Consider the following 15,733-nt stretch of genomic DNA (forward strand, 5'->3'; position numbering starts at 1 on the left):
GTGAGTAAATTCATTAAGAAGGTCGCTCAACAGCGATTGTCATATTCTGAGATTGCAAATCTGGTAACGGTGAATGGATTTGCACAGTATTGAAGAAAATCAATAAACTATGTTTGAGTTCGAAGAAGTATTTGATCCAGCATTGGCATGGGAGCGCCTGTGTTAGTAAATCGAAGAAAACGACATTGTCAGCATTATTCATATCCAGCCAGAGACCTAAATCATTAAAATATAATTGTAAGTGCAAGACTGCTTTGTTTTCCTTAGTTTTGAGGTATGTTTGGAAGTAGTGGAAAACTGGTGCTCGAGAACAATGCCAATTGTGATGCCAATATAACAGGGGATTTGTTAACAATGGCATCATGGTGTTGATTAACAGTGTACGTTATTCCATCGAGGAAACGGAAATCGAATCCATCCTGTTCAGTGTTGACGCGGCCACGTACTTGCCCAATCCAGTGATGATTAAACGAGAACCGCTGGTCTAGCCATGATGTTTGTTAAGGATGTAACTTACCACTCAGATCATAAATTTCAGCAACATGTGCGGGATTATTTGGTGGACCGACCACCTGTTGGTATGGATCCAAGATCTGCTCCATTGGTGTGTGTTTTAAACCCAAATTTCAACCTCGGCTTTGCACACATCCGACCTCAACTCATTGGTGATTCATTGAGGTTTTTGTGTGCAATTCCCTCAGTCACATCTTTGGGTTTTGCAGAAGTGTTCGCAAGGTAATGTTTGGACCTAAACACATGGTCACTTTGTTTTGTAAGAACAACTCCAATGATGTAATTTGTCGTGTTGCGGTTGCTTCTACCGGTAAATGTGTATTTGATACATTATTGTGGATGACTGTTTTATACCCTTCACTGAGTGCAGTCGCCCTTGTTTTTGTGTATACAGTTGATAACCACGTCAACGTTGGCGTTTTTGGCACACCAACCCACACATTTTGTGCGACATTTCACCTGGAAAAGAGGTGCCCAGTATGGCCTTATTGCACCCAAACACGTGTTTTGCATTTCATCTTACGGCGCGAGACAAAATGACCACAAACAGAGTAAAATAATATTTTTAAAAATGATATTTGACAACTTTGAAGTGACTGAGGTCTCTATGAGGTTAAAAGACCATCAAGAAACCTTTGAGGAATTTCAGCTTTGCTGTGAAGACGCCACTCCTCATACTGCATAGGCATATCATAATCTGTGGTCGTACAGAGCAGCATCGGGCCTGCAAATGTCCCATAAAGACTTTCGAACGTTGTAACCGATTTATTACCTTTCGCTGTTACATCTGGAGTTGTGCCGATAGTTAGTCATCGACATGTATTTTAATGCACGTGTCGTTAAGGCCGGTGGTGGCTATGCTATGCTATGATGTGATACTTTACGACAAGACAATGTTGATGGAAGGTACAGGTGACCGAAAAGGGCGTGATCGATACACCGGTGGAAAATTCAATTGAACGTGCTACGTATATGAATAATAATGTTCAATTACGAAGTAACGGTATATCTTACTCAAAATCAGCTAGGAAATATTTAACACACAATCAGACATAACTTTCGGGCCAGACTGAAACTGTCTGTATAAATATTAACTGGGATGTATCGTGTAGTTGAGAATTTAAATGGCTTTTGATAAACCCAAATCCAACATCTTAACAGCACTCTAATCTGAACTGTATTTGTTTATTTTTTTATGGTTATTACATCGGATTTAGTCCAATAACAATAGTTGTAAATCGGCAGCCCGGTCCACAAGTAATATGTAACGAACCCGGTGCCGATCTTGCAAAATCCTTTATATATACGACAGCAACAGCGTTGGTAAACTAATGATGAGATCCGGTTTGAGACAATGTACATCTATCCATTCGGTTACTTAACCGTATTTGGCGTTTCCGTTTAAGATTAGAATTTATCATTGAATATACGTGATGGAACATGACCGCGGTGTATGACTGAGGAATTTATCGATTTTGTTTTAGACCAATTATCAGCAGATGCTAAAATAGATGATATATTTTATTCCACTTGTCGTCGAATAGCTACCTCAGAGTGGTGTTACCATACTCTCGTATACACTAAAATATAATGATCTTAAGAACCATAAATAAATTGGTAGCAGTAACCACCCTGATGTACCAATGACAACTCTAAGCGAGCTAGTTTTTATAGCATTATCACGTGGAAACGTCGAAGCGTTGACTGCAGCGCCAGGCGCAAAAGCACACCGGGATTATTTCCACAATGGTGAAGTAAACACAACACAAAATTGATTCAACTGAGAAAAGAAAGATGTCGACTATTATTCAACAAGAATATAACTTTACTAGCTTTCGATTATTTTCCTATGCTATGACGCTAGAATAAAAACCTTACCTTTCATATTTCCAACGATACAATTACCATGAAAAGTAATGTCATTTCTGCACTAGTTATTGCATGATTGAAATATATGTACCTAAGAATGCATCTCATGGAACAAAACTATTCCGTTGACATTTCTGGCAATTTACTCAAGTCCTTTCTGGATTCTTATTATCTAGATGTATATGCAGACCAATGTATACACGACTTCGATATTCGTTGTATGTGGTTTCATCATTAGCAAATAAATCGCATTGTCCATCACTCGGACCTTTTTTCTACCACACAAAATTTCAAACCTCATCATTCATATGCTGTCAATGATACCACAAACGTGAAGAGTTAATATCTATGTATTAGCTATCACGGAGATCAAAATGTAATATAATGTGAAAGCGGAGAGACCTATACTCGTCGATTTATCTTTTGACAATTTAGTGAATTTCTCTATCAAACACATGACATTAAAACTCATAAAATCTTGATGTAATGGAAGGTTCACGTGTTTTTCACTTCTAAATTGCTTCTAATTGTGCTGATGGTGGTTTCATCGACTGAAAACTATAACGATTCATGCCACACTCAAAATATAACAATTTGTGAGTTAATACCTAAGCCGCTATGATCTTAGGATCATTCTGCCATCAATTAAATCATTGTAAGATATGCACATTGTCGTAATCTGGTTGTGCTTTCCCATTCCTCTCAAAAGTACCAATAATTTTTAAAGATTCGCGATCATAAAGGTTTTGTTGGTATGTGCTCGTACTACATTTCAATGCTTTAAAATTTACTTTAAAGTGCTAAGTTCACCGATATGTTCCAGGCATTGAATACTACATAAGTTTTTCGTTCCATATGGTAAAGATAATAATATGTTCTGATTTTTGGGCGGAAATAGCTATAATATCAGTTGATTGCTTATTCTCTTCTTATTTACTTGTTATTGCGTGTCGTAGATATATGATTTGTTCAGTCTTTTTCTGTTATTAGTCATAGGGACCTAATGCTAGATTAGCATCATAAAGCATTGTTGGTATGTGCTCGCACTAAATGTCAATTTTTTAAAATTTATTTCAAAGTGCCAAGTTCACCGGTGTGTTTCAATTTGAGTGCTGTAAGTAACACATCACTAAATGCAACCTGGCAAGATGGAGGAAATGCCACAGATTTCCGAATTCATGTAGACGAACAAAATAGAGATGTCAACATTTCAAAAAATGCCACATGTCAAAACATTTCGCAAGAGTGTAATTATGTCATCAAGGAACTGTCTCCAGGCACAAACTACACCGTCAAAATCTTTGCTATATCATATGGCAAAGAGAACAACCAGTCCTGTTCTTTACACACAAATGCAAGTAAGTCCGTCTTTCATGTTCGTTGTGATTCTGATTGTAGGATAGGCTATACAAACAAGACAAAGGCTATCTTCCCCATTTTATAGAAGTGAACATCAACGTTCCTATCTTGTGTTCTTATATTGTTTTACAAAATTATAGAAATGAGTGAATATTCACGACAATAACCTGAGACATTGAAGAAATAAATAAATTGATTCATCAATCACTCGCAAAAATAACGTGTTGGAGAATGTTTGCATCTGCAGGTCCAGTTGATCATTCTGCCATCAGTAAAACAATATCAAGATTAGGGCTATGTCATTCGTTACGTGTGAAATCTGATTTTAATATCCCATTCTTATAAGAGCTCCTAATACACTGAATTTGATAACTCTCAATAGACCATCTGTACAAAAATACTGGGAGGGCAAATTTGTGGCAATGGATCTTTGAATTCAGGTTGAAGAAGAGTCCATATATTTATTTATAAACCAAACCATTGTGCTATAAAGAATTAATAGGATGCAGATATATAATCATTCAGGCATTGAATACTCAATCAGCTTTACCGTTACATATGGTAGGTTATCATATGTTCTCTTTTTTGAGCGGAAATAGATATATCTCACTTTTGAGCTTAGGTTTTACTTCTTATTTTCTTATTAATGGAAGTAGTTGATGACATCTGATTAATTCAAGTTTTTTTTCAGTTGCTAGTCGTAGGGACTTTACTAATGATAAAGATCATAAAGGCATTGTTGATATGTGATCGTACTACATATCAATGATTAAAATGTATTTGAAAGCGAAAAGCTTACCGCCGTGTTCCACGCATTGAATAATACATCAGGTTTCCGTTCCATATGGTATAGATAAGAATATGTTCTGTTATTTGTGCTTAAGTAGCTATATTCTTTCTTTAGTGCTTAGTTTTCTCTTGGAAGGGTAGAGCAGCGATTAGTAAACTTGCTGATGCAGCAAATAGTACACGTTCTGTTGATGCAAATTGGTTAGCATGACAGGCAGTATGTCAAATGTATATACCACCACCTATACCTAAAACAATTCAGCATGCACATTTTGATGTCAGCACTCCTAATGAAGTTCATGAAGCAGATATTTTGTTTTTACCACACGATATAATTATAAATGCTAGACGTCAATCACGTACATACAAATACGCGTTAACTGTCGTTGACGTTGCAAGTAGGTATAAAGAAGCAGAACTATCAACTCAAACAACAGCTGAAGTTGTATCTGCTTTTACACGAATTTATCAACGAGGACGCTTGCGATGGTCACAGTTACTACAGTTTGATCCTGGCAAGAAATGCATTGGTGCAGAATCATCTCTGATGAAAAAACATAATGTCAAAATTGGACGAGAACATACTGCAATTGATCTTGATCAGGCAAATGCTGAACGATTTAATCGAACACTTGCTGAGAGCTTGTTTGGATATCAATACGCAAAAGAAATAATTCAGAAAGATACGAGATCTCGCGGTAGGGTTGCAAGATTACCAAGTGTGATAGTTGCGTTAAATAATGAAATTACTCGTGCGATTACTCTGAAACCCATTAATGCAATTACAACAATCATATACAAATACAAGGACATAACTCGTTCTCAAAACAACTAGTACTAGGTAATGTGACTCAGATATTATATGAACCTGGTGAACTTGAATGTGGTAAAAAAAGCGATTGATCCTATTTAGAGTATTACGACACATAAAATGTCCAGCGTGGTAAGATCCACGGGTAGACCCGCGATCTACAGACTAGATTCAAGTGCTCCTCAGCGTGGATTTGTACGTGAACAATGACAAGTAATTCATGAAGACACACAATTACCACCGCATTCACTTTTGCAATCTAGCGCCTCGACTTCGATTACACTCAAGACAGGTCAGCATCACATTTTCACGTGTATGACCAAAATTCGTATTAATTCTGTCTACGATAAATTGTCTTGGATTATTATTTGAATAATGCCACGACATTGCTGTGCTACAGCTCGCACGACGATTATTCTGTCGTTGTTTTAATGTCATGATAAATTCAACGTCGAGATCAAAGTCGCGCTTATTTTTTTTTTCTGTTACATGGTTTATACCAAACTAATACTTTTTTACTACATCATTATCAATAACATTATCACCAACACTTTTGATGTTGCCAGCAGTTCTGTAAAGTTGTTAATAACCTTAAGCGGCTGAGATATTCTTCTGACTCCAGATGTTGCAAGATTATCTAAATTTGACCATTCGATACGATCACCAACAATCAAAATATTAGTATCAGAGATAGTTAATCCCTGAGATGAATGACTCATTATAGCATATCCTAGAGTCCACAGAGCTTTGTCCCTGACTCTGTCAGGCGTTAACACCTATCAGCAACACTGACAGGAACTAAAACAATATCATTTAGTACAAGATATTGTTTCTCTGGTGATCCTGGTACATCAGCTTCAATATTCTCTCGCCTGTATCTGCTGGTCGATAACATAACGGTATGGGTGGATTTGAATTTATTTTTTATGTAACATAAATAATTGTTGTTGAAGTGTAACTATCTTTGTACTTGCAACAATCAAATCATCTGGTCTCCATAAATTCCATTAATTGTTAATAGGATTTCTGAAATTATTTCACGCATTATTTCGCACTGACGTTTGTTTTTTTTTTTGTTTTAGTCTGATTAATTTCTTAAACTCTCTTAATTCTGGATCAAGTGATCTTTGATCATCATTTATTTCCTCATAATAATCAACAAAATTATTTAACTATTCGTGTGGAGACAATCCAACAAAAGGTGGTGGTTGACCATGATCAACTAGTCAATGTATCACCCTTCCACTGAAAGAAGCTATGATAAGTATGAGATTTAACTCCTCGTTCGTTCGTTTCTCTGGCGAGTCTGTGTGTGGGTGTTAAAACAATCATATCAACATGATTTGAAGAACTCATTCAAAATAACTCAATCACACGTGTTTTTTTTATCATAACCGACCGACCCATTAAGATAAACAATCTCCTGTCTAGCTACAGGATCGTATACCGATGGTGCTGCTGATGATAATTTTGGTATTTGATTATTTATGTAATAAATATTTTTGATTTCAATGTCGGCAGATTCAGAATCACTACGTATCTTTTCTTATTTTAGTCTTCATTCGCCCCATGAGGCATAAGCGCCTGTATGTAATTGTTTTAACAATCCTGCATGTTCTTATTGATATAAAATGAATCCGTAGCGATTCTAACCGCAATGTGAGAAAATCTGTTTATCATCGATAATAAATTTATCGACACATACGCAAGCATTGAAAATCTTATATCAGTAAACTGCGTTGACGCACCATCAATATAACTCACAACTGTATATAATTTAGTTCCTTTTGGCAAGAACAATGTTTCTCTTCGTTGAATCACTAATTATAAAATCTAGTTGTTCAGCATCGTCTATAATCAATCTTGTACAATGTCGTCTTTGATCATATGATCCTCATTGGATATATTTACTAATTATTTTTCTGCCAAGATCTTTTGCGATTATATTTTTAAAATCAGTTATATCAGGATTCTCATCATTAGAATATTTCTTTAGCTGTTGTAACCAAACTTGTTTCTGCAGACGATGTGATATAATTACTTCACTTACTGATAACAATAACAGTATTTTTACATCAAGCATATACCTTAAGAATACGTACTGTTGGTGTCCACATTTTTTCTGAAAAATGGTTGCCAAATCAGACAAAACAAATTGGATGAAGATTTCGGCAAACTTAAATAAATCAATACAAGTGAATCCAGTCAGGTCAAAATCTGTTAATGGTCCGTTTATCGATTCTCTGGTCATCTCCTGTGTTGGATGTCCAGATCGCTCAAAATATTTGGAACACTATCCCATTCCAAGAAAAATTCCGGGATAACATGCAACCATATTAACCCAGATAACATCTTTATAATCTTTTCTGGTATTCCATAATCCACCGTGTCTGAATTCAACACAACTTGATATTGTATCATCGAGAAAATCAAACCTGGTAGGTTTCCAGTAATTTTTCTCTCTAGCAAAATGACCAGAGATTGATAGAATCGTTAAGCACTTACTGAGCAACTTTTCATGGATGACATCGCCATGGTTATACTTCAGCGCACGATTTTTCATTTCTTCGTGGAGAGATTCTGTTCGATAAATCTCACCATTAGGTCTTACAAACTGATCAAACTTAGTTTTTTCGATGCAGATATGTCCATCAGGTTTTATTAATTCGATGTATTATTCTTCAGAACTCTGAAATAACCATATAGATACAGGATCACTTTTACTTATTTCGTTAGTAAAATTAAACATATCTCCGTGGTAAAATTTAACAGTTTGACCTCGTGGAAATATTGTTATAGGCAATGTCCACGCATGCACATTATTATCAATAATATTTATTGGAGCTCCTTTGGATTTATATCTCGATTCGTACAAAATCTCACCCGTTATTGTTTTAACTATTATTGGGAATTTTGATTTCTTTCCTAATTCAGACGTATCGTTTATTGTAGCTCTTTTATCCTTGACTGATTCAGCCCATTTGGTTTGTTTTTTCACGTCGTAGATCTGTAAGTTTATTTCCATGTATCGCGCTTGTAAAATGTTCCATTACTCGATCGGCTACACAATTTATTTTTGAAAATGTCTTTGGTTTTAGATCATGAGCGCCGACTTTATCATTCAGCGGATTTGTTGCGTAAATAACTACGGTCACAGGATACGCTCTTACATAATAATAATAATAATGAGGACTTTGTAAAGCGCCTACTCTTTAGAAGCTCTAAGCGATTTACAACATTAGACAACACCTGCAAAATAAAAAACATATAATGGTATGATTACGAAAACAAACACGATGAAATTAGAAAACATTAAAAACACATGCTGAGAATATTTAAGGTAGGAAACATTATTGGGTTTTTAAGTTTGTTCTTGCAGTCGAAATAAGTGAGTTTTGAGAGCCCTCTTGAATGTGATCACTGTGTCTATGTGTCTAAGTTCAGTGGGCAATTCATTCCACGTTGCTGGGCCCTGGAATGCAAAAAAACACTGTCCATATGACTTTGTTTTCATAGTGGGAGTAATGAGTATATGATTGTCAGAAGAGGAGCATAAGTATCGTGCTGGTGTGTACCCATGGGTGAGACCGGATAGGTATGTTGGACTGGAGTCCGACAGTGAAACGTAGCACAGAGAACACATTTTGTGTTTGATTCTGGATCGAATGGATAGCCAGTGTAGGGTACAGAGCAGCGGGGAGGTGTGTTCTGATCGTGGTACTCTAAGCATGATCCGAGCAGCTGCGTTTAGAACTTGTTGAAGTTTCTGTAGCAGATATTGAGATGAACCAGACATAACTGAGTTACAATATTCTAGTCTTGAAAGTACTAATGAACACACACCTGTTTTAGTGGCATCAACTGAAAGATATTTGCGAATTAAGCTGATGCGTCTCAGCTCAAGATATGCAGCCTTTCATATGTTCATGACATGTTGGTGCAATGTGAGAGTACTGTCCAGAGTAACACCTAGGTTTCGTACTGATTGTGTGAATTTAATGTTGGTGCTGCTGATATTTATTGTTTGAGGTAAAGGATGTGAATGAGAAAGTCTTTGTGTTGTGATCAGAATGGCCTCAGTTTTATCATCATTAATCTGCAGCATGTTCCATGTCATCCATGATTTCACATCAGAAATACACCTCTCTACATCTTGGATGGTAGCATCAACTTCATTTGGTTAACTAGATTTGTATATTTGGGTGTCATCAGCGTACAATTGTTCAGACACTGAATGATGATATATGACACTTGAGAGCGAATGAGTGTACGTAATGAAGAGAACAGGTCCAATAACAGAACCCTGTGGAACACCAAAACATAGATCAACTGGGCTGGAGTGTATTCCATTTGCAGATACAATTTGTGTCCTGTTGACCAAGTAGGACTTGAACCACATTATGTCAGTAAGGCTGTATCATGAATGCCAAATACATTTTGGAGACGGTGAAGTAATATATCATGGTCTATTGTGTCAAATACTACAGACAAATTAAGGAGGGTGAGGACTGTAATCTTTCCGCTATCCAACGCAGAGAGAATGCCATTAAATACTTTTAGAAGAGTAGTTTCAGTACTGTGGCAAGGGCAATATGCAGATTGTATATTGCTAAAAGGACTGTTTTAATTTAGATGAGATACAAGCTGGGTTAGAACAACCTTTTCTAACATTTTGTTTATGAATGGAAGATTAGAAACTGGGCGGTAGTTCTTTATATCGCTATGGTCTAGTGTTGGTTTCTTCCGCAGAAGCTTTACAATGGCAGTTTTGAAAAATGAAAAAATAATGGGAATTCCCCGGATGAGTGAGAGAGGTATTAATAACATCAGTTTTTGAAGGCAATACTGGATCTAAGCTCTCAAGCAGCAGTTAAGTTGGAATTGGATCAAGTTCACATGACTTTGGTACACTCTTCATCACGATTGTACGTACGAATCTATTGAGACAGGTTCAAATGCTGCTAATAGTTGCCGCTCAAATTCTATATCGCAACTGTATGTTGACGACGAGTCAATTTAAATTGTGGTGTCAAGCTTATCTCTAATGGTTTGTACTTTGGCACGGAAGAAATTTGCAAACATGTCCGGAAGGTCGACTGGAGAGAAAGTAGTTGGAAGTGGTGTAGATTTGTTCCTTGACATTAGCTTGTTAGTAATCTCGAAGAGCTCTTTGCAGCTGGAACTGTCCATGATCTTAGTAGTGTAGTGGGCTGATTTCGCTGCATGGACTATATTTGTGACATTCTTCTTAGAGGCTTCATAATTTGCTTATGAATATGAATCTGATGAAAAGCCAAAGCCTCTCAGCTTTACGGGGGTCTATTTTAGCAGTGCGAAGCTGGTCCATAACACTTCTATACCATGGAGAACACTTTTGAATTGATACTCTGCACTTGGTAGCTGGTACATGTTTGTCAAGCAATGAACGCAGGCAGTTATCGAGTTGTTCTGCGGTAGGAGGTAGGCAAGTTGTTAAGTTAGCTTGAATGTTGTGCATTAATTTGGTTCTACTTATCATACGGAGGTTTCTCTTAGTAGTAGATAATGGTGGAGGGCTAGGGACTGATACGTCAAGATGGCATATAATGCAGAGGTGGTTTGACGCAAGGTCATGGGATACAAGGGATGACCGTATAATGTTATCATCAGGTCTATGAAGAATCCTGTCTAAAATGTGACCGTGTTTATGGGTGAGTTAGTTAACTTACTGTTTCAGGTTGAAAAAATTAATGGAATCTATGAGTTTTGATGTATTTGGGTTTCCGGGACAGTCAAAGTGAAAGCTGAAATCTGCAAAAATAATCAGGTTGCCACCTATCGAATTTTCATAGTCCGGGAAATTCGGAAACTGCTCCAAAAAGAGAGAGTCAGCCAGTTTGTTTTTTCTAATAGGAGGAGGGCGGTATAGGCAGAAAAATGGACTGACCTTTACTCCAGTGTGAGTGTGGTTTGGACTAGTTCAAACGATGTGTGATCGAAATTGAATGTTGTGGTGTGGTTAAGACGTTTTACTATGGTGTTCTTTGTGATGACAGCAATTCCACCTCCGCGAGAATTACGGGGGAACGACTTGATGGAGTAACCAGTGGGTGTTAGATCCGCACACTTGGGCTCATCGCCTGATGTTTTTAGTCATATTTGTGTCAGGAAAAGTAGGTCAATATTCTGGTGGTTAATAAAATTATCTATTGCTGTGCGCTTTTCCGGTGGTCCTACTGACTGGGCATTGAATAATGCAATACGCAGAGGTATCTCTTGGATTGTTGACACAAAGGTAGACGAATTAATAGGGTTTAAATTAGGTTATCTACATTAACGGTCGATTTTTTTTTTTAAATTGTTGAGCCGAAATAAGGGAGATAACTGGAATTCTTCTTCCTGTTCTACGCCGGCTAGCTAATATGGTTTGTTAATACCAGTCAACATTCCTGGCATGGAATTTTTATTTAATTTTACAGTATCTCCAACGCCGTGTTGTAAACGAACAGGGTCACTTTTGTCACTGTTTATCCAAATATTGTCTACTTCCTTAATAAATTTTACTCTTTGATTGTCGAGATAATTAATAATCGTCGCCGCTCGCTGGTTGTTCATTGTAGCATCGACGACTTCGTTATTGTCAACAATTCTAAATGTTTACCACACATGAGAAATTCTTTCTTAGCATCAGAAATAATTTTAATTAAATTATTATTTGCTGCACTAGATAAAGCTCGTCTTGGATAGAGTTCCTACTATCGAGATCAATCCTAGATTTAGAAGGTTCTATTGCAGATAATCTTTCAAACTCCATATCATAATTAAGACAAATATATATTTAAATTAAAATATAAATATATATATATATATATATATATATATATATATATATATATATATATATATATATATATATATATATAATGATTCAAACAAAGAATAAATGCAAATGGCTTATGATACTCCTTACGTAGAAATGCCAGTAAGTCCGTATTTCAAGTTCATTGCCACTATGTTTGTAGAATAGGTTACACAGACGATGGATACCATCCCCAGCTCATAGGGATGATCTTCAAGTGTTCTTATCTTTCTTGAGTATAAATGGGTTTACAAAACGAAGACAACGGTGAGAATGCATTAGGATAAACGCACATATTGATAAAATAAATAAAATATTTCGTCCGTCACTCAGAAAAAAATAAAGTGCAGGAGAAACCCTACATTAATGTAAATAGTTGGTCATTCGGTCATCAATTAAGCAACTGGTAATATGGCCAATGCCTTTAGTTGCGCGAGTAATATGGTTTCCTATTCCTGTCAAAGATGTCAATACCCCAAGGTTGAAATGTCAAAATGCTCCATCAGTACAAGAATACAGAGAGGAGATATCAGTGGCAATGGATAGGCGAACTCATTTAGAAGACGAGAACAGATATTAATTTAAAACCAATACATTATGCTGTTAAGTGTCAGTAGCATGTTGGAATATTATCATTCAATACTACATATGCTTTACCGTTACCCATGTTATAGGAAATCATATGTTCTATTCAATGAGCGAAAATATATTTAATGTCACGTTTGAGCTCTAGGTTCACATCTTATTTCCTAATTAATGCGTGTGGTAGATAACATCTGATTTATTCATGTTTCTGTCTGTTATTAATGATAGGGACTTTATTAAAGTTTATGACCATAAAGTTGTTGTTGGTATGGGCTCGTATCACATTTCAATTTTTTTAAAATTTATATCAAAGTGCCAAGTTCACCACTGTGTTCCAATGTGATTGCCGTAAGTAACACATCACTGAAAGCATCATGGTTAGACGGAGGAAATGCAACAGATTTCCGAATTCATGTTGACGAACAAAACAGGGATATCAACATTTCCAAAAATGGCACATGTCAGAACGTCCCACATGAATGCAGTCACATCATCACGGCACTGACTCCAGGCACAAACTACAGCATCAAAATCTTTGCCATATCATATGGTATAGAGAATGACGAATCCTGTTCTTTACGTGGAAATACAAGTAAGTGTGTCTTTCATGTTCATTGTCACTCTGTTTCTAGAAGAGGTTACACAGACAATGGATTCCATCCCCAGCTTATAGGGATGAACTTCAAGTTTTGTTTTCTTCCTTGAGTATAGATGGGTTTTCAAAACGAAGACACCAGTGAGAATGCATTACGAAAACCGCACACATTGATAAAATAAATAAAATATTTCGTCCGTCACTCTGAAAATAATAATGAGCAGTGAAAACCATACAACAATGTGCATAGTTGGTCATTCTGTCATCAATTAAGCACCTGGTGATATGACTAATGCCATTCGTTACGCGAGTTATATGGTTTCCTATTCCTGTCAAAAATGTCAATACCCCAAGGTTGATATGTCAAAAAGCCCCATCAATACAAGAATACAGAGAGGAGATATCAGTGGCAATGGATCACAGAACTCATGTAGAAGACGAGAGCAGATATTTATTTGAAACCAAGAGATTGTGTTATTAAGCATCAGTAGCATGTTGGAATATTATCATTCAAACATTGAATACTACATTCGCTTTACCGTTCCATATGGTATAGGTAATCAGATGTTCTGTTCATTGAGCGGAAATATATTTAACCTCACTTTTGAGCTCTAGTATCGCTTCTTATTTCCTAACTAATGAGTGTGGTAGATAACATCTGATTTATGCATGTTTCTGTCTGTTATTAGTCTTTGTGACTTTATTAAAGTCTATTAACATAAAGGCATTGTTGGTATGTGCTCGTGCTACATTTCAATTTTTTGAAATTTATTTCAAAGTGCCAAGTTCACCACTGTGTTCCAATGTGATTGCCGTAAGTAACATATCACTGGAAGCATCATGGCTAGATGGAGGAAATGCAACAGATTTCCGAATTCATGTTGACGAAGAAAACAGGGATATCAACATTTCCGAAAATGCGAAATGTCAAAACGTCTCACAGGAATGCAGTCACATCATCACGACACTGACTCCAGGCACAAACTACAGCATCAAAATCTTTGCCATAGCATATGGTATAGAGAATGTCCAATCCTGTTCCTTACTTGGAAATACAAGTAAGTCCGTCTTTCACAATTATTGTCACTATGTCTGTAGAATAGGTTACACAGACGATCGATACCATCCCCAGCTCATAGGGATGAATTTCAAGTGTTCTTATCTTTCCTGAGTATAGACGGGTTTACAAAACGAAGACAACGGTGAGAATGCATTAAGATAACCACACACAAAGATAAAGTAAATGAAATAATTCCTCCGTCACTCGGAAAACAATACTGTGCCGGAAGAACCCAAATCAATGTGTATAATTGGTCATTCGGTCATCAATTAATCACCTGGTAATATGGCCAATGCCTTTAGTTGCGCGAGTAATATGGTTTCCTATTCCTGTCAAAGATCTCAATACCCCAAGATTGATATGTCTAAATGGTCCATCAGTACAATAAGACAGAGAGGAGAGATCAGTGGCAATGGATCGGCGAACTCATTTAGAAGACGAGAGCAGATATTTATTTAAAGCCAATATATTGTGCTATTAAGTATCAGTTTGATGTTGGAATATTATCATTCCAACATTGAATACTACATATGCTTTACCCTTATACATGTTACAGGTAATCATACGTTCTATTCACTGAGCGGAAATATATTTAATGTCACTTTTGAGCTCTCGTTTCGCTTCTTATTTCCTAATTAATGCGTGTGGCAGATAACCTCTGATTTATTCATATTTCTGTCTGTTATTAATGATAGGGACTTTATTAAAGTTTATGACCATAAAGTTGTTGTTGGTATGGGCTCGTATTACATTTCAATTTTTTAAAATTTATTTCAAAGTGCCAAGTTCACCACTGTGTTCCAATGTGATTGCCGTTAGTAACACATCACTGCAAGCATCATGGCTAGATGGAGGAAATGCAACAGATTTCCGAATTGATGCTGATGATCAAAACAGGTATATCAACATTTCCAAAAATGGCACATGTCAGAACGTCTCACAGGAATGCAGTCACATCATCACGGCACTGACTCCAGGCACAAATTACAGCATCAAAATCTTTGCCATATCATATGGTATAGAGAATGTCCAATCCTGTTCTTTACGTGGAAATACAAGTAAGTCCGCCTTTCATGTTCATTGTCACTCTGTTTCTAGAAGAGGTTACATAGACAATGGTTACCATGCCCAGCTGATAGGGATGAACTTTAAGTTTTCTTTTCTTTCTTGAGTATAGATGGGTTTTCAAAACGAAGACACCTGTGAAAATGCATTACGAAAACCGCAAACATTGATAAAATAAATGAAATATATCGTCCGTCACTCGGAAAATAATATTGAGCAGGAGAAACCATGCAACAATGTGTTTAGTTG

General features: G+C 36.5%; 1 protein-coding gene across 1 annotated transcript in view; it reads left to right on the forward strand.

Annotated features, from left to right (window-relative positions):
- The window catches only part of LOC149772925 (receptor-type tyrosine-protein phosphatase beta-like), a 129,602-nt gene that overhangs the window by 30,231 nt on the left and 83,638 nt on the right, over positions 1–15,733 (forward strand). Inside the window, exons 4-7 of the mRNA XM_089947101.1 lie at positions 3,462–3,740; positions 13,078–13,356; positions 14,139–14,417; positions 15,199–15,477. Of these exons, the coding sequence (XP_089803227.1) occupies positions 3,462–3,740; positions 13,078–13,356; positions 14,139–14,417; positions 15,199–15,477 (1,116 nt within the window). The remainder of the gene's footprint in view (positions 1–3,461; positions 3,741–13,077; positions 13,357–14,138; positions 14,418–15,198; positions 15,478–15,733) is intronic.

Source organism: Sinohyriopsis cumingii, unplaced genomic scaffold (assembly GCF_028554795.1).
Source record: "Sinohyriopsis cumingii isolate HCF-2022 unplaced genomic scaffold, ASM2855479v2 utg000972l, whole genome shotgun sequence".
Lineage (NCBI taxonomy): Eukaryota > Metazoa > Mollusca > Bivalvia > Unionida > Unionidae > Sinohyriopsis > Sinohyriopsis cumingii.